We start from the raw sequence: 27,729 nt of genomic DNA, 5'->3' as shown, positions 1-27,729 counted from the left end.
GAGCCGGTCTGGGTTGCGTAACTCACAGGTGCTTCCACAGCAATCCCTACCCTAGCTGTTGTTATGCACGATTGCAAAGACTTTTAGAAATGTTCCTTCTCACTACATAGTAAACTTCTTGAGAGCAGAAGTGGCACTTTTATGTACTTGGAGTATTGCCAGCATCTTACACAGGGCCTATTGGCATGTACATGTTCTAGAAATTTATGAATAGCCCTAGCTGGTTTGGCTCAGTGGACAGAGCGTCAGCCTGAGGACTGAGGGATCCCAGGTTCAATTCTGGTCAGGGGCACATGCCCAGGTTGCGGGCTCAATCCCCAGTGTAGGGTGTCCAGGAGGCAGCCAATCGATGATTCTCTCTCATCATTGATGTCTCTATCTCTCTCTCCCTCTCCCTTCCTCTCTGAAATCAATAAAAATATATTTTAAAAAAAGAAATTTATGAATAAACTGGCCTGTGAAAGGGAAAGAAAAGTAGACCAATACCAATTAAAACCAGACAAAAAATACTGAGTTGTTCTATGTTAAAGTCTATAATACTGAAGTTTTTAAAATTCTAGACAACTTTAGAGAGAGAATTAATAGATGTGTGTCCTAGCCCGCATGTAGCTACAAACCAGCTTAGTCACTTATAAACAGATCAGGTCTTCTCTCTGGCATCATTTTCATCAGCTTTGAGAGGAGAGAATTTATACTCTGCCTTTTTCCAAACAAGATTAAAGGTAACTCGAAACTATCTTCAGTCGTTGACTAATGCAGTCAAACTTGTGGGAGTCCTAAGAATAATGCTCCCTTAATGGGAAAGATTTCTCACATTGAGAGTTTAAGTATAAGACATTTATTTAGGCAATCATTTACTACTGCAAGTGCACTCTATCAACGTGATTAGCCATAATCTGTTGGCTGCAAAAATCAGAAACCCACTGAACTGCCTAGGTCATCTGGAGGGTAGCACCCAGGAGTGATGGAATGGCTGAATGATTCAGGCCACTCCAAGGAACTTAAGAAATAAAATTAGACTCTGAAACACCATTAGTTCAGCTTCCATTTTGCTACCTGCCCAGCAGCTTTTTGCATATAAAGAGGGAGTCAGCTGCAGCAGCCTTGAATTACATTCTCATAGCTTCGCCACCCAAGTGAAAAGGCCTCCGGCCCCCATACTGGGTTGAAGAAATCCTGGGGAAAGACTCTGATGAGTCTGGCTTCAGTCACATGTTCACGCTGGAGACTAAAGCAACTCTGAGTCCAGAAGACAATGGTACCAGGAGGGGCCCCACTTAGGTTATGCGGGCACTATTGGCCATTCACTATGACTTGAGAGACAGAGTATGGGCAACCTGTGGGGGGAGCTAAAAGAGAATGGCTGGTATAGGAGCACAAAACTGGCCGTGGAGGGTCATTGCAAAGTCAAAAATCCCTCAGTTACATTTACTATACTGCTTTATGGACATTTGCAATCATCTACACTAGTGAAAATGTATGTATTCACATTTCAGACAGACATAAACAATTTATGATTTTAAAAGAAATGGAAAAATATTTTTCATAAAGTGTGGCTTATAAAAGATACATATCTAGTGGCACCTTTACACATGCAGAATAAGTGAGCAGTGGAGGCTCCCATATCCAACATGCAAAAAGGGGAAAGCAGAGTTGAAACACAAATGATCTGATAAAAAGTGCCTCTTCCGAAAGGCATAAAGTAGTTGCTGAATAATTTTTTTTTTTTTTAGGAAAAAAAGAAAGAGATAAAAGAGGCTTCTTGGAACTTTAGACTTCACCTTAGTTATGATTTTCTGGTTGTTTTTACAGAAGTCCACCTAATTAAATAGGTTGAGAAAGACAATAACTTGGCCAGATACCAGTAAAGGATATTTCTGCTTCAAATGTAAACTTTAAAAATCTCAACTCTGTTCCTGAAAACCACTTTCTTGCATTATAAAATATTAGAAGACAACTCAGCTATTCTTGTTTACCATGGGTACCCTTTACTTTTTCTTTCTGCCTCCTTCTGCTGGTATCATGTATATGTAGCAATAGGTGTACAGCTAATAAGTCATTTTGACTGGTTGACACTTTAATTATAAAAATGACTTAAAAGGGAAGGATGAAGTTCTTTTTAATATACACATATTCCTAATTAAAAGGAAACAGACTAAAATGTCAATGAATCAATTGGTGACTTGATTACAGATAATTTTAATCTTCTATTTATAATTCTGGTTGTTTTCTAAGTTATTCATAAGGCATATGTACTATATTAACATTTACATTCAAAGGTGGGAAACAAAGAATATAAGAGTGTTAATTCTGAACCATGAATAGTTTACAAAGTCCTAAAACTTTTTCTTATCCCTCAAGCCCAGACAACAGGAAGGAAACAGCATGTCTATAAATATTTCATGAACTGCAAAATAGAAATATATAAGGATGAATGGAAAATTATATAGGTTTTTCTCACAAATAGAAAAAAATCTATATGATCGAGTCTGAAGAAAAATAAGGACAGGAAGCTCAAATACAGAAATTCTAACTCTACCAGCATGCGTAACCCAACAAAGAAGAAAGAGGGGCGAGATCTAGGAGAATGCAGTTTGACTGCAGGAATATCTCAAGTAAGATCAGGTTTAAAAGTAACACACCCAAAAGACAGAAGGAGAAGGGAGGTGATTGAAGGGTGGCCTGAACTCATCCGACCCAAGAGAAAATGCTACAGGCAGAAAACGATAGTATTGGGGTTTATTCAGAGCAAAAGTATCATCACAGAGGCACAAACTAGTGCTTGAGAAATATGGCACAAGCTTAACAGATGACCCAGAGAAGACAGAGCTCACACGCAAACGCACTTTATTTGCTCTTGTAACAAACATTCAGGTTGAGCAATCAGGACACTACCTTTCACATCTTATCTTTAGAATAAAGTCCCTCATACTGTCCTGTGGACAGGGTGGCTATGGGTTGACTCCAAAGTAAAATGGGTAAATGTAATTGGTTCAAATGGTAGCTGAGGGCTACTAATTATTTAATTACACTAAACAAGAAGATTCATTTCTAAGGAAGTGGCCCAGAACTCAAACCTCTGATGGAAACTAACCTAATTTTTATCAGAAGTTTGGATAAAGTCAAAATACCTGTGCCCTCTACTGCCTCCCCCCTCTGTGGACTCATTTTCTCATTTAAATGTGTGAGTGCCCAGGACTCAGTCCTTGATCCTCTTACCTGCAGCTGACTTTTCTCCTGAACTCCAGAAGCACAACCAACTAACTATCTGCTTGACATCTGATCATAGTTGTTTTCTAGATTTAATGTAACAGTCATCCCCTGTTTATCTGTGGTTTCGCTTTCCACGGTTTTCACAACCTACTGTCAATTACAGTCCAAAAACATCAATTGGAAACTTCTAGAAATAAACAATTCATAAGTTTTAATTTGCAAGCTGTTCTGAGTATTGCGATGAAATCTCGTGCTGTCCCACTCCATTAGCCCAGGACATGACTCATCTGCTTGTTCAGCGTATCCACGGTAGATGTCCTGACCACCCATTAGTCACTTAGTAGCTGTCCTGATTATCAGATGACTGTCATGGTATTACAGTGCTTGTGTTTTAGCAAAACGTATGATAGCCTAACACTCATCACAATACCTTCGTCACTCCCCTCACTTCAGCTTCTCCGGTAGGCATTGCATCATCTCCTATCAGCACAAGAAGAGTCAGCACAGTATAATATGATTGAGAGAGATGGACCACATTCACATAACTTTTATTAAAGTATATTGCTACAGTTGTTCTATTTTATTACTGGTTATTGTTGTTAATATCTTACTATGACTGATTTATAAATTAAACTATAAACTATCATAGGTATGTAGTGTAGGAAAAAAGATCGTATCTATAGGGTTCAGTATACTAGTTTCAGGTATCCAATAGGGATCTTGAAATACATCCTCTGCGGATAGGGGAAGATTGCTGTATACAAAACTGAGTGTTGGCTGCCTCTCCATTGACTCCTTTCAGAAAACGTCAACTCTACTGTTCCAGTTACTCAGGCCAGAAACTGTGGAGCCATCCCCAAATCCTATCTTTCTCTCATTATGTTCATCCAAACTGTAAGGAAATCCTCTCTGCTATTGTTCATTGTAGAGTTTGACTATGTCCCACAATTCCTCTTTCTTATATAGCGCAATAGAGTCTTAGCTGATCTGTTTCCAACCTTCCCCAATATAATCCAGGCTCGACACAACTCCCAGCATGATTATTTAAATCCAACTGTATCACATCTCTGATCAGACCCAATGTCTTCCCATCTCACTCAGGGCAAAACCTAAAGTTGTTACAATGCTCTAAAGACTCAACATGACCCCATCACTTCCCTGACCTCATCTTTATCATTCTATTAAAGCCCAGCTGTCAGTTCCTGCCATAGTGCCTCTGCATATGCTACATCCTCTCCCTGGACCATTCCCTTCTCAGGAATCCATATGGCTCAATGTTGTCCCTCCTTCAAAGCTTTAATTTAAAAAATAAAACACCTTCACCCTGGAACCTTGCCTGGTCACTTGTCTAAAATTGCTTTCCTCTTTTTGAACTGTCCCCTGCATCCCATCCATATATGCCACACCAGTTCTAGACTTCTTCCCTTATTTTATTTAATTTTTCTCCCTAGCACTTAGCTCATCTGACAAACGATTATATTGCATGGATTTATCTTTCTATTACCTATCTCATCCACTGCGATACAAGCTCCAAGAAGCAGGGATTTTATCTGTTTTGTCAACTGGGATAGTCCCAGTGCCTGTCACATAGAGGTGAATGAAACTATAAAATGTGTAGTTCGATCATAAAATGATTTTGAAGTGCTATCCATATATACCTGTCATGTGTTTCTATGCAATGGTGAAAGAAGACATTATAGCATGATAATTCAGGGGTTAAGTATGTATGGGTTTCTATTACTATGGCAAAACTAGACCTCTTTAGACTTTGATAATTTGACTTTTCTCCTCATGCCTACCCTTCTTTACAAAACTCTGAAACACGAAAACTTATAACCAGATGAATGAGAAAATGGTAATTCTTTTTCCAAAAGAACTCTTCTCTTTCAAAGGGACTCATCTGGGGACAGCTGCCATAATAAGCACTGTGAGGTAGCAAAAACATTTGGGAAACACAAGGTTTCAGAAACATATTACATGGATAATGGTAGGCACCCACTGCTGATAATCTCTCTTTATTTTGGGAACCCTGAAAAACATGGAAGCTAAAAGTCTTGCCCTGTGGATCTCAACTGATTGTGCCTGCACTAGAAAATTCAGTGACCAAAAGTTACACAAATTATCATCAGAGAACTTCTTTCCTCTGGAGCTATTTTTGATGGGCAAAATTATTCTCAAAAGAGGACTTTGCTTCATTTAGTTCAAGGAAATGGAAATACAACTCTTGATTTTTCTGTCATTGGCTTTTTCTAAGGTATTCCTAGGACAATCTAATCACTTCAGAATATCCTTGGACACGTCAGGCTAACCTCATTTTTAACCAGTGCACCTTGCCCTGGCCAGTGTGGCTCAGTTTGTTGGGCATCATCCCTGTGCACTGAGAGGTCCTTGACTCAATTCCTGGTGAGGGTACATGCCCAGGTTGTGGACTTGATCCCCAAAAGGGGGCATGCAGGAGGCAGCCAAATGGTGTTTCTCTTTTATTGATATCTCTCTCTCTCCCTCTCTTGTTCTAAAATAAAATAAAAATTATAAACAATAATTTTTTATTACGTCAGGGAAGAAGCTGCTCAAGAGTTGTTGCTGCTGCTTCTCACTCATGTCTAATGAGATATTGATTTCCCCCCAATCCCTGCAGGCTCCCCCAAGGAATCAATACCTCACTAGTCAGCAGAGTAGACAGAGATGGAACAGAAGGCCTTGGGAGAGCAGGGCTGTCACCCACAAATCTAAGGGTGCTTCAGAGATGGCAAACAAGACACATTAAAGTAGGTAACAGACCACAAAGCCAGGGACAAACAAAATCAATACTGAAAAATATGAAGTAACATGGGGAGGTAGAAGTCAAACATGTCTTAGTAACAAACCCCCTCCTGAAACAAGGAAGCAACCCTTCCTAGAAGGTTCTGACAGTGGTCAATAACAGATGAACCTTGCCTATTTGTTTTTCTTTTAAAAGTAGAAGCTGAGCTCTGGCCAAGTGGCTCAGTTGGTTAGAGCGTTGTTCTGTACACTAAAAGGGTGTCAGCCAGTTCATTCCCAGTCAGGGCATATACCTAGGTTGTGGGTTCAATCCCCAGTTGAGGCACATACAGGAGACAAAAGATCAACATTTCTCTCTCAATTTCTTTCTCTCTCTCTCTCTCTCTCTCTCTCTCTCTCTCTCTCTCTCTCTCTCTCTCTCTCTCCTCTCTCTTTAATAAAAAGAAACACATGTCCTTGGGAGAGGATTTTAAAAATAATAATGAAATAAAATACAAATAGAAGCTGACATAGAAAGCACCAGGTAGATCCAGAATCAATCAGACCTGAGTTTAAAATCCTAGTTCTGACACTTACTCATTGTGACTTTGAGTAAGTTATTTATATCCCACTATTCTTTGGATTCCATATTATAAAATGAGGATAAAATAACTCTACTTTTAAAAGAAGCCATAATAAACTATATAATAACTAAGATTGAGTCAGAAACTAAATATTTCAAATAGAATCTCAAGAATAAAAATAATGAAAAATGTGCATCAGAATTCAAGAGATTTCAACACATTTTTTGAAATCTGAAAGCAATGGAGAATAGTAGTGGATTTACCAGCATGTACACAGTATGTTTTAAAGGTGTGTAAAGGGAGATATGGACAATAAGAGAGCTCGGTAATTCCCACAGAATCCAAGACTAATGTACTGAGAGTGGCTGAAGTCAGGGGGACTGCTTCAAGTTCAGAATGGGGAATGTCAGCCGCACACTTTCCCCCCTTCTTCTTGTAGAATACCAGCACTAGGCATCTATACCCCTAGGCAAACACTAGTTTATCATCTGAGTAAACCAAAGAAAAGAAACTTGAAACTCAAGAGACACCAAAAATTTTCCTATGTAGGTGCTGTGGGACTGAAAAATGTGTCAACTAAAAGCCTGCCAATATGGCAGCTGGACTACCACTTCCCCCTCACAGAACACTGGCATCTTCACCCCTACCAGGAGAGAAGACTTCTTTAGGAAAAAAAAGACTTCCAATAGCTGACATTTGGGAGTCCTCAGTGACTACCCACCTAAAGTGAAATCTACTAATCAACAAGCAACACAGCCCCTAACCAAAAAGCCTACTATACACACAGAGCTTAGTACCTGCTTCTGATGGTCTAGTTCCTAAAAATGAACGTCAGATGTATAAAAAGAACATCTTATAAAATAATTATGTTCTTAACTAAGAACAGATGCTATGAAAAAGAATAATGTGAACAGGAAAGCTCTTCAGAATTAAAACTATGATTGCTGGAATTAAAAATTATAACAAACAATTAGAAAATAACTCAAAAATGTAGAAAATGAAATAAAAATTACAAAGTGCTGAACATATGAGAGGGGAAAGAGCATAGTAGGTGCACAGACTTAATTCAGGAGTTTACACCAAACAGGAGGTTTCCATAAAGAAAGAACCAAAAATAAATAAATAAATAAATAAATAAATAGGAGAAGAGGAATAATATTTCTTAGAACATAAGCTGAAAAAGCTCACAGAGGGCCAAGCACAGTTAATGAACAAAGTTTCACAATAGCAGAGTATTGTGGAACTTCAGGTTATTAGGGGTCAAGAGATGATCAAACATTACAAAGCTGCCATACTCTCAGGTAGAGGTAACAGCTTCTCCTTTGAGTGCTCTCGCATTTCTCATAGAGGCCAGCAGTTTTTAATGGAACTTCATACTATAACTAGAGGCCCGGTGCATGAAATTCGTGCACAGGTAGGGTCCCTAGGCCTCTCCGGTGATCAGAGCCCATCTGTGGGGCGACTGGTGGGGCGATCAGGAGGCCCCTGCTGGCACCCGCCTTGGCTGGCCTGGGGCCTGTGGGCTGGGGGAAGTTCCTGCGTTGAGTGTCTGCCCCCTTGGTGGTCAGTACCCATCATAGTGACCAATTGTTCCACCGGTCGTTCCGCTGTTTGGTCGATTTGCATATTAGGCTTTTATTATATAGGATTACTCAGTTATGTCAGTTTTCTTCCTAGAGACTGGAGCTTAGCAAAGTGGCTAAACGAATAACAGTAGTTATTCAAGGAATAGTTCATGAACGAATGAATGAACAAATGAATGAACAAATTAACAAAGTGTAGCACAATGCATCTTCACCAATGTGCTTATGAAAATCACTAAAAACTGTTTTCCAAAAACATACATTCTCTGCCCCTCTAGACATCTCTACAAGTAGGGCTGAGGAGTCTAAAATACTAACAAGCTCCCCAGGTGCTGCTGATACACAACTCTGTTCAAGAATGAGTCATTGGACAGAGCTCTGGTCTAGCTCTGAAGTCTAGGCCTGGTTTCTCCAATACGGGTCAGTAAAAGGCTCTTTGGAACTCCAGTTCATTATTAGTAAAAAAGGTAAATACTAGTATGCTAGTCATTGTGTGTGGCTCAAATAACAGTAGCTGAAACAAATAAGAGATACATGTAAAACAATATTATGAGAATTTCAATGAGGAGAAAACTGCTAAATTCTGGTTCTGGGGTCTTTTTCAGATTTCAAAATAAGTGAGATGATAAGATCCACAGGCTAATGGTAGAGCCCTGCAGGATGCTATACACCATTACCAAGAAAAGAATTCAGAGTTCCCAGTCTAGGGCCCAAGGAATTAAGGGTGGCTGTTCCCTCTTCTTCATTTTTCTTCTCTACTTCCCCCTGCATGCTGTGCAGCACTAAAATCTCCCTGCTGTGCAAAGTGTCTAGAGAGATTTCTGGATGAGAGGAGTTACATAATGTGGAGTCCTCTTGGGAAACACAGCAGTGAATTAATTTTTCTGCTTCTACACAGTTCTTTTATGGTGGAAATGCTCCCTCAAAGGGTAGGGAAAAGAATAATACAGTAAAAAAAACTTCTGAAAGAATCCATGAGAAGCAATGAAACAAACAATTCTGTTCCATCCAATAAACACTGACTAAGATCACCCTCCCTGTGCAAGCCACCTTACTCGTAGAAGACAAGGAGGATGTTGCAGGGATCAGGCTCCAAAAGAAAGACGTTTAATGTAATGTGGTAAGATACAGGAGAGGATGCCCACCTGACAGTCAGTGACAGATGATGCTTCAGCCCAGTCATAAAGGAAGAGTTAGAGGCAGGTGAATAACTGAAGGAAGCATGTTCCAGGCAGGGAGAAGACCAAGATGTGAACAGGGTAGAGTCACTGGAGGATAAATGGAAGGACAAAGTAGCCAGAGACAGGCCTGGAAGGCAGAGGACAGCCTCACTATGGGAATTTCTATGGTCAGGAACAAGGAGCTTGTGAAGGATGAGTAACTGTGGATAAGGGTGCAAGGCGTGGATGTCTGGGTGGATGTGACATCTCCAAACCAGATGATCTGATGTGCAGCAAAACTGATGGGAGGTCCGTTTCAGACATGTTGGGTTTGAAGAGTTGTCTGGGTGATGTCCTGGTAGAGTTCCAGGAAATATGGAAGTCTGAAGTTTGAGAAAGTAGTCATGGCTAGAGACAGACATCCAGGAGGAAGGCTGGCTCCAGACGCAGAACCTGGTTGTAATCATTCTTCACTAGTAAACCATGTCTGAGACCAGGAGCCATGGTTTACTAGTCAAGACCAGGGACCATTTGAGTCACGGTCGGCACCCAGCTGCACCCAGGCAATGTTTTCGTTCCCAAAGGATACAGCACTCTACCTGCTTTTTCCTTCTTCCATCACCTACACTTTCCACAGAGCTCACCTCTGCCTCAGATGAAGCTCAAGGTAGAACAGAGCCTCAGGAGCATCCTTCCTCCTTGAAATTTATAGAGACAGGCACATAGGTATTTTTCCTTAAAAGATTTTTACAGAAATAAATATAATGGGGAGCTAGAAGAGAGTGACATGCAACACCTTCCCTCCTACATACCTAGCTATGGTTATATTCTCTGAGAGTCCATTTCTATTTCCCTACAATGCCTTAGTTGTAGCTGGATTTCATATTATCCAATAAATTATACACATAGATCTAGATAACCTCTGGAGAACTAGTTTACTAAAGATAAAAATTTAAATGTTGTTATTAATTTTTACTGACTCCTAGGCAAATGGGTAGCTTGAGTTTGAGCCTCTTGTACTTAAGCTACTCTCAACTTCAAGAAACTATTGCATTTTTCATGTAGGGCATTAAGGATCTGCCAGAGCAATGATTCAGATGGTTGTACTACAGCCTAGTACACGATCATGACTATTAAACATTTCCTTTAAACGCTGCCTCCTAACTTTGCTGGGCTCTTTATTTTATGACCCTAAGTTCAACCAGCTCTCATCAGATCAGCTAAAAATGCAGGCTTAAATGTGCTGTGACCAATTAAATCAGTGGAAGCACAGCATACAACCTCATCTAAATTCTTCGGAGATGGGTACCTAAAACCTGGAATATCTACTTCCCATCGGGAGTTTTAACAATAAGACATTTTAAGAATAAGAAGTGACACCTAATAGCATGCTCTGAACTCAGCAGGGGCTCAATATACATGGTTCAGAGCACTGATCTAGACAGTCAGTCATTCGGTACAAATTGTGTCGAATCAATGAATCCATCAGCGACTGTCAAGAATTTTTCATGGTTTGGCATTTGAAAAATGGGAATAATCAGAGATCATCTACTACCCAACTTAAAGATAATGAAGATTTTTTAAAAATAATGTTCTATCCTCAACCCATTAAAAATTAATTAGAATAACTATCTACCCATACCCAAGTGTAATTATCTATGCATTTCCAGTTGGTATAAATACATTATGTTTCTAAGTGCACATTTTCTGGAAGCCTATAAAAAGAAATGATGTGTGATACTTCTCTTCAAGCAGCTTTCAGAAAACTAGCCACTTCTTAATTGTGGCATTTTTCAGCTTGCAGAGCAATTTAAAAATAATGATAATAATAATAAAAGCTCACTAAACACAATAAAACACAGAAAATTTTTCCTCCACATGAAAATCCCAGGCCAGCATGCCCTAAATGTGTTCCACTGTTTTGCTAAGTGTTCTATGTGGCCAAAAACATTTAGGAACTGCTGCATGGTGAAGTCCTCTTTTGGAAGAGGCCGTAAAAAAGCCGTTATGTGTATGACACACCATCATTTTCAAAATCCACACTGACATAGGACATATCCTGATTTTTAAAATGTTAACATATGAAAGAGCAAAAAGTATATGTTAGAATCAAAGAAATAGCCTGGCCGGTGTGGCTCCGTGGTTGAGCATTGGCCCAGGAAACAAGGGGTCACCGGTTCAATTCCAGTTCAGGGCACATGCCTGAATCGCAGGCTCAGACCCCCAGTAGGGGGCGTGCAGGAGGCAGCCATTTGATGATGTTTCTGTCTGTCTATCCCTCTCCCTTCCTCTCTTTCTAAAAATCAATAAAAACGTATTTTTTAAAAAAGAATCAAAGAAATAGGTAGTAACATAATATAGCTTTAGGGACGTCATCTAAATCTCAACTTTTTTTTCCTTTTAAAATAGTAATGATAATAATGCCTACTTTACAGGATCCTGCTAAGGATTGAATGAGCTCATGCACATAAAAATCTTTGCACAAAGCTACCACATAGCAAGCAGGAAGAAACAGAGGCGCTGTTAATCACTGAAGATTTGGAATGATTTCGAATATCAAAGTCCTAAGAAGTCCTGCAGCAAGGGAAGCATGTGTCTAAGTTGGTTTCCTCAAAAGTATTTGACCATGTATACGAATCCAGTTTCTCAGTTGTAAGATACAGAAGGTGAGGATGAAAATAGTTCATTCAAGGATGTTGGGGAGCTTGCAGAATTATTTGGTTGTGTAGAGAAACAGGCTCAACCTGAAGCTTCCAGAAACTCAAACCCCACGTGGAACAGGCCTGATGAGGACACGGCTGCAGCCACCACTGAGCATGAGTAGGTCCTATTATCTGTGAATCTCCCAGAAACTCACCTGAATACGACTGTCCCTGGGGCCAGCGGTGATCCTGTAACTGTGTCAAGCACAAGACTCTGAAAACTCTGCTTGTCTATCCATGACGGGGGCCTGATCTGCCACCACCCTGCCCAGAAAACATGGATTCTGCATTGCCCCTTGTTTCTCTAGTTGCTCACTTCTGAATCAGTATGATTGGTGGAATCTAGGCCACGTACCCGTGCCCTAGCTGCAAAGAAAGCACAGGAAGAAAGTTTTATGGGTTCTTCCTGGGCAGGTGAGCCTCCCATGGCTAGATGTTCCCCCAAAGACAGCAAATGTGTTTCATAGTTGCTGGAAAGCCTAACGCATGCAAGATTCCACTACACTGTGAAACGCCTATGCTTCCCCCTGGGAACTAACTTCCTATAGAGAACAGTATTGGATGTACATATTCCTTCTCTCTGCAGGATGCACATCGACACTTTTTAGCATCAGGGAAGACTCAAATTGGGTGGAGTTTAATGTAAGAAAGCTTCTTCCTAGGGCACCCATAGATCATAGCACATTCTGAGGTGAGGGTGGGCCTAACTGGTCAGTTCAAGTAGGACAGAAATAGCCAAGGAAATCTGCCAGGAGGAGGGCCAATGAGGAGGGCCCAGGAGAAAGGACACTGAAGTTCTTTCTGTGAATTTGGTTCCTGTCCCTACTAGTGAACAGATAGAATTTGTTGTTCCATCTATACGGGTGTTTTCCTGGTGTCCTGTTTCTGAACACACCATATACAAAACACACTTATACCATAAGAGCAGGTAGGAGCAACTTGGAAAAGGCTAAGATATAGAAATAGACCTTGTGCCAAGTGCAACTGCTGTTAGCCACACACAGATGCTGACACCCAGACCAGTGGATGGGCTGTGGGAACAGACAGATCATAGGGATGTTGATTATATGTGTCTGTGTGGGGGGGTAGAGGGGGGGAGCATGATCAGACATAACACATCCATGTGGTGTGTGTGATCCAGTGACCCCATATATCATTTCTTGCTCACAGCAACTCTAGAAGGCAGGTGCCTATGATCAAAGAGTGAATCTAAAAGAAGCAATGGGCACCAAGAATGCAGCAGGTAAATGGGTCAGCAGAGGGCCGAGCCCTGTCACCACTGAGATGGGCCCAGAAGACAGGAATCACAACTTTGGGACTGCACTAACAAAGGCAGGCCAGAGCTCTCATTCTAAGGAGACAATCTACCAAAGCATATTGTAAGGACGGGGCTTGGGCACAGGAATGCATAACATAGTCATTAGTGGAACTCAGGTGTGATGTGGATAGTGTAATGTATTGGAGCTCCTGATCTATAGAGTGACCATGTAAATTTTTAAAAAATCCTCACTTGAGGATGTTTTTATTGACTGATTGAGGGAGAGAGAGAGAGAGAGAGAGAGAGAGAGAGAGAAGAGAGAAACTTCAGTTGGTTGCCTCCTGCATGCACCGACTGGGAATTGAATCTGCAACCCAGGTATGAGCCCTGACCTGGAATCAAACCCACAACCTTTTGGTGTATAGGACAATGCTCCAACCACCTGAACCGCCCAGCCATGGCTGATCACGTAAATTTTAATTACAAAGCAGGAATGGGAATCTTATTAATAATTATGCTAGGACAACAGGCATAAACTAAGAATATTCCAGGAAAATGGGACATAGGATTCCCCCAATTAAACATCACCTAGCCCTAGTGAATCCATAGGTAGAATTCAAGTAAACATGACCAATAAAGGGGAAGAAAGTGGTTGAAAACGTGACTTAGGAGAGACTATTTCTGCTCTTTCCTTTGGTTTTAATATTCTAAGAGATGACATTAAAAAAAATATCAGAGATGCCAGCATATATTTTAATTTTCATTTCTTCTCTCTTAACTCCTAGCCAGAAGCTAAGGATGATTGTTCCAGTAACAGCATGGGGCATGCAAACTCATAAAAAGTTACTCCCCAAGACGAAGGACCAAGAGGGTCAATTTGCCTGGTCAGTGGCAAGATGGGGGCTGGTCTCCATGACAAACTCTGCTAACTCCCTGTTAATTCCAGCCCAGAGACGGCCACGCTGATTGTGATACCCACAGGATTTCTGCCTTCGGTGCATTAGAAGTTTCAGAGACAGAAAAAAGGAAATCAGATGTTTATCATCAGACTGGTTTATGACGTCACTCCAGAGGATGCTCATTGTTAGCAGATTCACTTTCTAAGAGAAAGGCCTCTAAGGGGAATGTTCCTGATCCCCAATGTAGCAAAGAATGAATCGGTAGCTGTCTCCAAAGGCTGCCATCTTAGCTTCCGGCTGCCAGTGTGATCTGGGCCTAATACTATCCTCAGAAAGCAGGCAGGGCTTTCTCAGATGCTTTAAAAGAGACTGTTTGAACAGTCTGACATGCCAGCAGGCCAACGTTGCAGCATTTATTATTCCTGAACTCCCAGGGGTTGACTTTGAAGACCAACCTGGCACCGGGAAGCCATTTTCACTAGTAAGATATTCAGAAGGGCGATTTCAATAGCCCTATGTTTGGGGAGAACAGAAATGTTGAATATTGGTTCTACCTTTTACAGTGAGGCCTTGTACCCTCTTGGTTGAGTGCACTTTAGGCTTGTGAAACTCCCTCCACCCTCGCTCTGTTCAAAGCTTCTCATCAAAGTTTACATTTGCAGGGATTTAGAGGATTATATAAATCAGTGAAAAAGGTCAGCCAGGCCTTAAGTTAATGAACATCATGCCCCTAAGCAGAGTTCAGGACGGCCATGGTGGAGCAGGCACGTCAGGGTGGGTGAAAAGACGTCTAGAAGGGCCTTTGTCCCACAAGCAGTTTCAACTCTCCCCACAAATTCACAGGCTTCTTCCTTCCTTTCTTTTTTTTTTTTTTCTGCTAGCGATTATTCACTATCCAACATCCCATATATTTTACTTATATTTTGTTATTACTACTGCTGTACATGAAGTCAGGGTTCTGTTTTGTAAATGCCTCTGTTCCTAGCGCCTGCTGCATAACAAGTGCTCAATAATACTTGTTGAATGAATAAATGGTGGAAAATAAATCCGCCCCCCCACAGAAATGTAAGTCATTCATTGAGTTTTCCCTTCAGATATAAAGTAACCAATTGAGAAGAAGAGTCCTCCAAATCCTAATTCCAGGCTGAAAGGGACTCTATTGAAAGGAAGGAGTTTTGAGGCAGGGGAGTAAAACTGAGGGTGGGGTTAACAGACAGGAGAATTTTTTAAAAAGCCAGACTATCATCCAAGAATCAGACTATAAAAATGTAATATTTCTTAAATTTCTGAAATTTATCACACCTGTGAGTTTGCTCTAGGTGTCTCTCTTTACAACAATAAATTCTTAAAACAAGCAAACCAAAAAGGTCCAGTGACAACCCATAAGTAGAAAATGATAGATGTTGTGACTTAAATAAAAGGAAGCATCTTAAGAAATCGATGGAACAAGGAGTTTTAGCAGGGAAGAAAGGGGGGGAAGGGGAAGAGTACACTGAGACTCCAAGAAGGAACTGAGAAGTAACCACTTGTTAACGTAAGGCCAGCTTAGAGACGGCACAGAGAGAAGGTAGGAATTGAGACTCCCCATGAAATGGAAACAAAACTAATCCCAACCAGGACAGAAAGTGTCCCCAACACCCTCTTCTCCATCATCTCCCAATCCAAGCAGCTGCTTAATCCTGCTGGTGTTTCCACTTCAGTGATATTTTCAAATCAGGTTTTCCTTTCAATCCCTAAAGCCATTCGCTTAGTTCAATGGCTTGTCATCTTCCCGTAGGAATGCAATGACCAAGTCACTCTGTCTCCAGGATGACCTCCCTGGAACCTATCTTTCCCTAGTGCCCAGCGTAAAGTCTGCCAGACGCTGCCCCTGAGCCTATTAGAATGATGCCCGTCAAGATGTATTTTCAGACCATTCTCCAGGGATGTGCACAAATGTTCACAACGAGACCTAAGTGTGAATTCCATAGTTAACTGTACAGATACTATGCCTGTCTTATTGACAGTTGAACCTCTAACAACTAGCTCAGTGCCAATGCTCCACAAGTATGTAATTCCTGTTCCACAAATAAATAAAAGTGGAAAATCATGATGTAAAACTGTGGGATGCAATCCTAATAATGTAACACACACACACATATATGCATACAAAAAATGTCCAAAAAATAGAGCAAAACATTTATTTATATCATTTATGCACATTTTAACTTTCAAAATTACTGTTAAAATTCTCTCTCTCTCTCTCTCTCTCTCTCTCTCTCTCTCTCTCTCTCTCTTTCTCTCACTCTCTCTTTGATAGTAAGATACAAAAATATACACAAAAACAAAAGGGAGTAGAGAAAGAATCATGTACCTGACAAATCAGATAGCAGTGTGGGGTATAATGGTAGGTATAGCACCCTTATCACCTACACCTAATTCTTCATCTTCCATCCCTGCCCCTGCCCCACTTCCTGCTCCCTCTCGGCCACCTAGCACAGTGAACAGTGCCAAGCCACACTATGGCCTTCACATATATACTTGTTGTCTACTCTCACTCCACTCTCCTAGTATGCCCAATGCCACAGTCTGTGTCCCTGCCATCTTTTCATTTTGAGGGCAAAGCACAATTCCTGATACAAAAGAACATTGTATGTTGATGGAGTAAATTAATTAATACACGAATAAGGCAGAAACACTGAATGTGTGGCCCACTTCTTTCATTTATTATAAAAACCTACCTACCTAATAGGGTTGCTGTGAGGACTAATGAGAAAATGCTTGTAAGACATGCCTGACACATAAGCACTCAAAAAAACGAAAACATTTATTAACTATTATTGACAGGATGATATACAAGATGCTTTGCTCCCTTAGCCACAATCATCTTAAATTGCAGATAATAGTTCCTGCCCTTCCCTTCTCACCCCTTGAGGTGAGAAAGTGCTTAAAGCAGTTTGGGAACTATAAATCACGGGCAAACACATAATATTTTTTTTCAAACACATATTATTATCATGATGATGATGATAACAACGATGATTACATGCCATTTTCTTTGTGAATCTTACCTACAATAAGTTTATCATTTAAGATCACGTTACCTTTGCTGAGGTTTCAAACCATCCTACGAAACCGTGCTCCTTGCAGAACTGGTCCATCTTGAGGCCATTGTTCAGGAGCATATCCTTGCCCTGGTCACATTTGTTGGCCAATAAAACCACTGAAACTGGTTTGCCATTAGGGAGACTTAACTTGGAGTCCAAATCATTTTTCCATTTGGTCACTGCTTCAAACGTAGCTGGCCTGGTGACATCGAAGACAATGAATGCACCCATGGCTTCTCGGTAATAGACCCTTGTCATGTTTCCAAATCTTTCTTGACCTATTACCAAAAAGAAATAGAAATCAAAAACATATTGCAATTATAAATATATATATATATATATATATATATATATATATATATATATATATAGCAACCTTATGAGGCCTCTGGTATGAGCTGATCACTCAGTAAAGTGCTTCATTGTTTATCTTTAAGGAATAAGCTAAATACGCAATCATGCCACTTTGTTTTTTATCTTTGAGTCTAGAAAGGATTCATTCATTTAACAAGTATTTATTGAAACTTCTGTGTAACCATGTAATATTCTAGAACTGTGCTAATACAGTATCCCACTACCACATATGGCTACTTAAGTTTAAAGTAATTAGAACTAATTATAATTTAAAACCCAGTTCCTCAGTCACACTATCTAGTAAATTTTAAGTGTTCAACAACCACAGTGGCTAGTGGCTACAGTATTACACAACTCCAATGCAGAACATTTCTATTATCATGGAATGTCTATTTAACATGCTGTCCTCAATACATGGGATACAATGATTAAAACACAAGTATCCCTGCCATCATGGAGATTACATTTTAGCAGGATGATACATTATAATGATAAATATAATAAATAATGTAGTATGTTTAAAAAGTACCCACAGTGAACTCTAATTAAGGATAATAGTAATAACTAGCATTTACTGTATGGTTACTAACCATCAGAAACATAACTTACAGAAATGATCATGAAGGTACAATTATTACCCCCATTTTAAAATGAGAAAATTGAGACTTGGTGAGGCTAAGTAATTTGTTGAAATTGAACAAATTAATGAACTTGGGAGGTCGGAATTCAAATCTAAGCCTTTTTAATCCAGAGCCCATAGTTATTTAGGAGCACTGAATGTTCTCAACTAATAGTCTGTACTAGCTCTCCTCCAGGTTTACATACCAGGAGTTGTCCCGTCCGACTCAAGGGAACAGATAACAGATATGTATGTGTCTATGGCAGTCTCTGGACAACATGCTAGGATGCAACACAAACTAGATGATCTCTACCGTAAGTAGTCTACAATCTATTGGATAAGAAAAGCCCTCTGAAACAAAGAGAGAAAAAGGAAGGAAGGAAGGAAGGAAGGAAGGAAGGAAGGAAGGAAGGAAGGAAGGAAGGAAGGAAGGGAGGGGAGAAAGAAGGAAAGAGGGAAGGAAGAAAGAGGGAAGGAAGGAAGGAAGGAAGGAAGGAAGGAAGGAAGGAAGGAAGGAAGGAAAGAGGGAAGGGAGGAAAAGATGACTGGTCTTTTTTAGATCAATCAGCTAGAATCAATTTTGCTCTGATTCTTACTTTTCTAATGAATACTTGCAAGATTATTAAACACTCTAAGTTTAGCCTTCCTCATTGGCAAAATGGCAACAAGAATATGCAGCTCAAAACGTTGTCATAAGGATGAAATGAATTAACATGTGTAAAGCATCCAGCACAGTATCTTAGAACTAGCTGGCACTTCAGTTTTCCTTCCCTTTCTCCAGCATGTTAAAAATTATGAAAGACAATATAATATGGGTAGTAAAATCATAGTTGCAGACCAGCGCTTATAACAAAAAGTTACAGGTATTTCAGCTGATTAACAAAAGAGGACAAAAGCCTACTGGTTGTCACTCTGTCCACTAGTAGTTGCTAAAGACAGCTAATGAAAATTGGGTTTATATTTTCTGAACCAAAAAATCCCAGAAGTATATGATCAGACAAAGGCCTTTTATTCTGTCTTGAGAATTTATTTTCAGAGTCTTACAAAGTTAAATAAATTAAAACAAAGGTAGGTGTGTATTCAATAAGCCAACTCATCTTAGAAGAAAATGCTGAAACTGGCATGTGTCTAAAAGCATACAGGTCAGCACACCTCTGAGAACACTTTACATTGAACTTGGAGTTCCAGATTTTGTGATGATGAGTTTGAACTCAAGTTACCACACTCTCTTGTAGGTTGCTATGTTCATATTGGCACTTGCACTGCGGATTGTAAGGGAAAATGATCCATAAACCACAAGCACTTAGTGGAAATGGATGAAGGTCAATGGTTCCCATGCTGGTGTGGAAGCCTGTGTGCTCAGAGCATTTGTCAGAGCCAAACACGATTACCCTAAAACATTTCTTACAGGGGTTATACCACAGAAGCAGTTTTAATGGTATTTCCACAGTCATCCAGTCAATGAAAGAGAGGGGTATAATACTCTTCATATGACACACAACTCACAGGTAAACGTTCCATTTCCCCAAATGAGTTTTACATTTCTTTTTTCTTTTTTTGGTTTCTGATGCAAAAGAGTGATTTCCTTTGATACCATTCAGGGTGGCCGTGACCTTTCAGGGATCCAGGGGGAAGAAAACCCTCTGTGATCACTCAGGGCTCGGAAGGCCTCTAGGCTTCGGAAGGATGTCTTATGATCCCTTTCAGGGAACAATTCAGATGAAGGGCAAAGTCATGGGTTATTCAATAATCTACTTGTCCAGAGGTTTTCATAGCAGAAGAAGGCCACCCTCCAAAAGAAAGATTTTACATTTCAAATATGTGGCAAAAGGTAATTTTCAAGACTGTGCATAAAAGCAACACACATAGGTTTAGCACATTCATGGGAATTCCAAAAAGAAAATGTGTTTATGTTTGAGTTTGTGAGTGTGTGTGTGTGTGTGTGTGTGTGTGTGTGTGTGTGATGAGAAACAAGAAATAAAAAAGTATGTTTCTAAAAAGAAAAAGCCTTTGTTTATCAAGGTCACTGGGCCAATAGACTTGGAACATTTGTATTTTTGACATTCCAGCAAGAGGTCACATTCAGACCAGGGCATTTCTGACACACATTTTATCCTGCCTATCCTGTCAGCTGACAGCCCTTTCTGCTGTTTCTTATTAAAAGAATGAGAACCATGTGATTTCTAGTGAGTGCCTACATATGGGCAAAGTAGAGACCCGATGAATTTATCATAGGTCAGTGGTTGGCAAATTCATTAGTCAACAGAGCCAAATATCAATAGTACAACTATTGAAATTTCTTTTGAGAACCAAATTTCTTCAACTTAAACTTCTTCTAACGCCACTTCTTCAAAATAGACTCGCCCAGGCCGTGGTATTTTGTGGAAGAGCCACACTCAAGGGGCCAAAGAGCCACATGTGGCTCACGAGCCGCGGTTTGCCAACCACTGTCTAGGTAATTTACTGCTAAAAAAAAAAAAAAAGACCATGGTTCAAAAATCACCCTTGTCCGGCAAGTGTGGCCCGGTAGTTAAGCATCAACCCATGCGTCAAGAGGTTGACGAGTTCAATTCCTGGTCAGGGCACGGGCCCGGGTTGAAGGCTTGATCCCCAGTGTGGGGCATGCAGGAGGCAGCCAGTCGACGATTCTCTCTCATTACTGATGTTTCTATCTCTCTCTCCCTCTCCCTTCCTCTCTGAAATCAATAAAAATATTTTTAATAAATAAATAAATAAAAGACAAAAGCAGGTTTCACACAGTTGCCATGCAGCAGAAGAAATCACCTGATGGGTGTACAGCCAAAGGAAATGAAACCACTACCTTGAAGAGATATCTGCACACCCATCAAAAGATGAATGGATAAAGAAGGTGGAGGGTATACACACACACACACACACACACACACACACACACCAGAATAGAGAGCATTATGCTAGGAAAATAAGTCAGACAGAGAAAGAAAAATGCTGTATGATCTCTTATATGGGGAACCTAAAAAAACCAAACTCATAGAAACAGACTAGAAAGGTGTTTTTCTGGTGCTGAGGGTGGGGAAATAAGGAGATGTTGGTCAAATGGTATAAACTTCCAGTTATAAGATGAATAAGTTTTGGGGATCTAAGATACAGCAAGATGACTATAGTTAACAATTAATTATAAACTTGAAAGTTGGTAAGAGGTTAAATCTTAAATGCTCTCACCACACATACCAAAAAATATGGTAAGTATGTGAGGTAATGGAGGTAATTATTTCACAACATATAAGTATATCAAGCCATCACATTGTAGACTGTGGTAATCATTTCAATCATTTCACAACATATAAGTATGTCAAACCATCACATTGTAGACCCTAAATTTACACAATTTTATATGTCAATTATATCTCAATAAAGCTGGAAAAAAAGGGAAATCATCACCTAGCTGGTATGGTTCAGTGGCTGAGCATCAACCTAGGAACCAAGAGGTCACAGTTGGAGTCTCAGTTGGGGCACAGGCACGGGTTGTGGGCTCACTGGGAGCATGCAGGAGGCAGCAATATATGATGTTTCTCTCAGTGTTACTAGCTCTCCCTTCCTCTCTCTTTCTCTCTCTCAAAACAATAAAAATATATTTTTCAAAAAGGAAATCATCTGAGATATTTATAGAACACCCATTCCTGGGCCACCCTCTTACTATGTTGACTTTGTGTGTGGTCCAGAAATCTCTGTTTTTTAAGTACTCCCTGGGGGAAGTCTTAAAACTCTATTTCTACCAGAATCTACTTTCAAAATACAAATATCATCATTGCATTCTGCTATGATAGCTCTTCAATGGCTCTCTCATGCTTCAAAAACAGACACCTTGCCGAAACCGGTTTGGCTCAGTGGATAGAGCGTCAGCCTGCGGACTGAAGGGTCCCAGGTTCGATTCCGGTCAAGGGCACGTAACTTGGTTGTGGGCACATCCCCAGTAGGAGGTGTGCAAGAGGCAGCTGATCGATGTTTCTCTCTCATCGATGTTTCTAACTCTCTATCCCTCTTCCTTCCTCTCTGTAAAAAATCAATAAAATATATTAAAAAAAAAAAAAAACAGACACCTTTTTTGACACTGGCTCCAACCACCTTTTCAAACTCTTCTCCTGCCACTTCCTTCAAAGTGCTCCAAGGCCAAACCACACTGGACTATTACTTCACATCCTGCATCACTCCCTGGATGTCTTATGTGTTTTTTTTGTTTGTTTGTTTGTTTGTTTTGCCTCTCTGTTCCCAAAGCCTAAATTCCGTCCCCTTCTCTCCTCTCACTCTGTACAACTGTGCCCTGAAATGCCACACATTTCTGCAACTCTCCTGTTCTGCCTGCTGGAACCAGTGTCCCCTTTCTCAGACCTCCACAGCATTTTCTTTATCTGATACCATTTGCATTTATCATGCTCTGTATTCATGCTTCTGTCTCCAACACTGTAAAAACCTGAATAGCAGGTGGATCAGTTTTAATGTTGTAAATCCAAGGCTAGTTCTTCACTTTTTGGATATAGTAAGAGCTCAAGATACTAAGATAGAAATTAACAGAAATTAATATTCCTTCTTCTTCTAGCATACAACATTTATCATGTATTCATGAATTAGTGCTGCATATGAATGCATTTACTCTATATTCCACATGAATTTCTGGTACGTAATCAATAGATGGAGAAAATTAACATTATTCTTACAGGGTTGGTGCATATCTGTTGCAACAAGTTTCAGACCAGAATGTCATGTTTTCATAATCATTATCATCTTAAGAAATAATTCCTTGGAATCAATTAACTATATTATAAAGAATACTAGAGGCCCGGTGCACGAAATTCATGCATGGGGGGGGGGCTGTCCCTCAGCCCAGCCTGCACTCTCTCCAATCTGGGACATTCCCTCTCACAATCCAGGACTACTGGCTCCCAACCACTCACCTGCCTGCCTGCCTGATCACACCCTAACCACTCCCTTGCCAGCCTGATTGATGCCTAACTGCTCCCCTGCCAGACTGATTGCCCCAACTTCCCTCCCCTGCCGGCCTGGTCACCCCTAACTGCCCTCCTCTGCCGGCCTGGTCATCCCTAATTGCCCTTCCTTGCAGGCCTGGCTCCCCCCAACTGCCCTCCCCTGCTGGCCCCGTCACCCCTAACTGCCCTCCCCTGCTTGCCTGGTTCCCCCCAACTGTCCTCCCCTGCTGGCCCCGTCGCCCCTAACTGCTCTCCCCTGATGGCCTGGTTGCCCCCAACTTCCCTACCCTGCAGGCCTGGTCACCCCTAACTACCCTCCTCTAAAGGCCTGGTTGCCCCCAACTGCCCTCCCCTGCAGGCCTAATCGCCCACAACTGCCCTCCCCTGCAAGCCTTATCACCCACAACTTCCCTCCCCTGCCGGCCATCTTGTGGCAGCCATCTTGTGTACACATGGGGGCGGCCATCTTTGACCACATGGGGGTGGCCATCTTGTATGTTGGAGTGATGGTCAATTTGCATATTACCTCTTTATTATATAGGATAGATTTTGAGGGTCATGACACAATCAATAAAACTAAAAGTGCCACAGAGATGGTCTTTATTTCTAGGGAGTAATAATATGAAAAGCAGGAACATAAAAGCAAAAGTAAATATGGACTTTGCACAAGGATCTGGGAGGGGAAACAAACTACCCGATTGATAGAATTGTCAAATGGTGACAATGTATAATGGCTTCAACTGGTTTTGAAGGCTCAGAGAACCCCACAGACAAGAATAAGAGTCAGCCGACATCCTGGTGAGCAAGGTTTTCTCATTTTTAAGAGCCTGTCTGACTCTCTGGCAATGGTTCTGAAACTCTTTCATCTTCTTTCTTCACTTCTTGGCTCCACCAATCCATTGACAGAAAAATGTCAATCAATCGCAATTTATCCAAGTCACCTAAGGTTATATCCTGAAATGAACCTTGTGTGATCTTTCCCTACAACATTACTTGCTGCCCCCTAGCCAGAACCAACTTTCTATAGCCCCCATGACAAACACTGCCTCTGTATAGAGGAAGAGATCAATTCAGCCTCCCTGCTGAGTGAAGAAATAACCTGTAATTCTGGACCCCTCCCCATGGATACTGGCAGGTTTAACAAGTCTGTAAGAGTCATTCTGTGTCATGTCTCTTGCATTCATCACTTTCTTTCCACTCCCACTGAAATCACTTCAGTTAGGATTGTCGCATCTCATTCCTTCACTTAACAACAAATCTTGAATGCTTATTATTTTCCAAGCACTGTTCTAGCAACTAGAAAAAACAATTGAAAATCTTTGCCCTTATGAAGCTTACATCCTAGTGAAAAGATAAACACAAAACTAAGTAAAATACATTTATACTCCATTCTCTGGTGAAAAGTACCATGGAGAGGAATTAACCAGGAAAAGAGAAAGGTGGGAGGGCAATGTTAAGCTGCATGGATAGTGATGACTCACTGAGAAGTATCATCTGAGTAAAAACCAAAAAGAGGTAAAGGAACCAGCCATAAAGATATTTAGGAGAAGAGGGTTTTAGACCGAGGGAACAGCAACACAAAGATGCAGAGACACAAATGTTCTGGCAAGTATTTGGAGAACAGGGAGGAGACTGTCAGCTGGTGTGCCATGAGGCAGATTATAGGGACCAGAGTGCAAACAGTTAGGGACTTTGTGCAGATGCAGCCTTTTATTCTGGATGAAAGAGGAAGGCACTGAAGGATTGTGAGTAGATGAGAAACATGAAATAATAGAAGAACATGGTTTAGGATGCTGCTGCATTGAGGCAGCAGTAGCCAACCTTTCAGATCTCACGGACCACCAATGGTCCCCGGACCACTGGTTGGCAAGCGCTGCACTGAGGAATGATTTACTGGGGTCAAGGCTGGAAGTGGGGAGATGATAATCCACTTCCATTGTGATTATCCATTCCAACCGCTCGGAGGGGAGGGCAGTTAAGGGTGACCAGGCCTGAAAGGGAGGGCAGTTGGGGGCAATCAGGCCTGCAGGGAAGGGCAGTTAGGGGTCAATGGAAGGTGGTAGTGGTAAAGGTGGTAAAGATGGGTTGTTTCTAGATATATTTGGAAATAGAGATGACAAATGGAATGCAGATTGTAATAGAATTCAAGCATGATTCTCAGACTGTTGGCCTGAATTATTGAAAGTATGGAGTTGTCATTCGCTGACTTGTGGAGGTGAAGGTTTTGAGGAAGTTCTTTGGGATTCTGACATGTTAATAGGAGATGTCTGTTGGCAGGTATGTTGAATAGGCAGTTGTATATTCCAGGCTGAAGTTCCAGGAGTGGTCAGGGCTGAAATTTAACTTGTACTTTAATATCTGTACACCTCTGCCTCTTTCACCTTTCAAAGCCCCGTTTTCACCCTATCATTTCCTTAATTAAACACTTTTAGGGATACACTCCTGCCTCCAGCTGATGCCAAAAATCAAAGGCTGGGCTGCTAACATATATGACCCACACAAGATCTAAAGCAATTTGGACTATTTCCCAACAGTTATAAATTGGGAGACCTCTACTAAAACAGATATTGCAACATCTTGAAAACTCAGTACATTCAGAAATGCAGGGTCTACATCATATGACTAATCTTTGGGTATTAGTTCATTTGATCTGGTCAGTAACAAATAAAGAAAAAAAATGTGCTGAGATGCTATTCGTTTTCTCTTGTTATGTACCATAAAAACACTGCCTTAAGTTTGTGTTTGTATATCAACTTTAGAAAAATAAGTCTAACAAAAAGTATTTCGAATTCAATGAAATGTATATTATGTATGTGGATTAATTTTTCTTATTGTAAGGCTATTATAAAGGGTTACCTAGAATCCCATGTTTGTTTCTGTGCATCAAAACACTCCTTAACACACTTGGCCTTGTTCCAGTACATCCATCCAGCTGTATGTAGAATTTTGTGGAGGAACAAAATGGGAACAGAATTTGGGTCCAGTATTGAGAACAGAAGCTTTTGAAAAGAAAATAAGTAAGCATTTGCCAAGTAGAGAAATGGTTGCTTTATTTTACCCTCTGGATTCCTATGGAATTTTCAAGGTTACACACCTTGATCTACAAGGTCAAGGATACTCCTCAGACTAAGATCAGGATACTGCCCAAAACTATGCTTTGCTAGGCTCTGTTAAGTTCTGCTTCCTGATTTCATGCCCACTCATTCCATGGCACCCCTATGCCCATTGGAACATACACTCTCCCTTATTCTCTACCTAAATTCTACCTCTTCTTCAAGGTTGTACCAAACCCTACATTCTGGCAGCCTGTCCTGATTACTTGGCCCCACACTCAACTCTTTCCTCATCTGTACACATACGGCTCTGCCATGGATCACCTGCTCACCCTGTCTTGCACTGTTTCTGATGTGCTGTAAGCCTCTGCATCCTGTGTCTCCAGTTCCACTGCAGACTCCTTGAACCCACAATGCATTACTCAATCATTGTCTCCTTAAGTCTCCATAGCACACACATTCTGAGAGGCTCTTAGTCTATGCTCATGAAGGACTTGCACAATAGAATGGAACTGGTAATATAAGTACTCTTTACAGAATGAAGCAACAATTTTTAATATTGATTATTTTTTTGGGAGAAGGAACCCCAGCAGGGAGAGGAGTAAATTGAATAAAGCAAGATCTCTGATCCAACTCATTTACTTTCTATGCCTTACTTGCTCCTTCTTAAGATCCACTCTGAAAAAAAAAAATCTGTCCCCAATTTAGAACCACCCAAGCTCTTTATGCAATTTCTTTAGTTCCCCCATGAACAATGGTTCTCATTTCATCTTACTATTGGCTACCATCCCTCATAGGCACATCTTACCTCTATTCAACATTGATTTTTAGAGTGGAAGGGAGGGAGATGTGAGAGAGACACATCGATTGGTTGCCTCCTGCACGTTCCCCAACCAGGGCCAGGGATCAAGCCTGAAACCTAGGTACGTGACCTTGACCTTCAGTCCGCAGGCCAACGCTCTATACACTGAGCCAAACTGGCTAGGGCAGCAAATGGGATTTATAAATAGACAAGTCTCAGTTTATATCCCAGCATTGTCACTTACTGTGACTTTTTAAAGTTTTATGCATTTTTTTGCTTGTTTATGTGTTTTCTAATCTAGTATGTCTAAGCCCAGTTCTCTTGTCTCTATGACAAGTTCCTTGTGCATAATAAATGAAATAATACATAAAAATGCATAGCACCATGCCTGACACTCAATACATGGTGGCTATTAATGCCATTACTATATATGGAAGGAAGAACAGTTCTCCCAACAAGTGATTTAAATTAATTTGTTCTAAATTTCACCTTACACATTAGGTCGAAATTTGTTTGAATCCCTGACACTGTAGATAATTCCTTTGCCACCATTAAACTGGGGAGCTAATGTAAACATTTTCAGAAAGTGAAGCTGAGCTTCTACACAAAAAGCGAAGTTTCTCACCCCTCATCATGAGAGAGCAGATTTAGACAAGACTGATGGAGAAGAAAGGTTAAATAATGTATCAGGATAACACAGACTGCACAAA

General features: G+C 40.7%; 1 protein-coding gene across 1 annotated transcript in view; it reads right to left on the bottom strand.

Moving 5' to 3' along the window:
• RAB38 (RAB38, member RAS oncogene family) overlaps nucleotides 1–27,729 on the bottom strand; it is a 52,079-nt gene that overhangs the window by 12,104 nt on the left and 12,246 nt on the right. The window contains exon 2 of the mRNA XM_080640823.1: nucleotides 17,225–17,505. Within this exon, the coding sequence (XP_080496949.1) occupies nucleotides 17,225–17,505 (281 nt within the window). The remainder of the gene's footprint in view (nucleotides 1–17,224; nucleotides 17,506–27,729) is intronic.

Source organism: Plecotus auritus (assembly GCF_963455305.1).
Source record: "Plecotus auritus genome assembly, chromosome: 9".
Classification (NCBI taxonomy): domain Eukaryota; kingdom Metazoa; phylum Chordata; class Mammalia; order Chiroptera; family Vespertilionidae; genus Plecotus; species Plecotus auritus.
The sequence above is the reverse complement of the archived record's forward strand: the minus strand, read 5'-3'. Positions and strand labels throughout refer to the sequence as shown.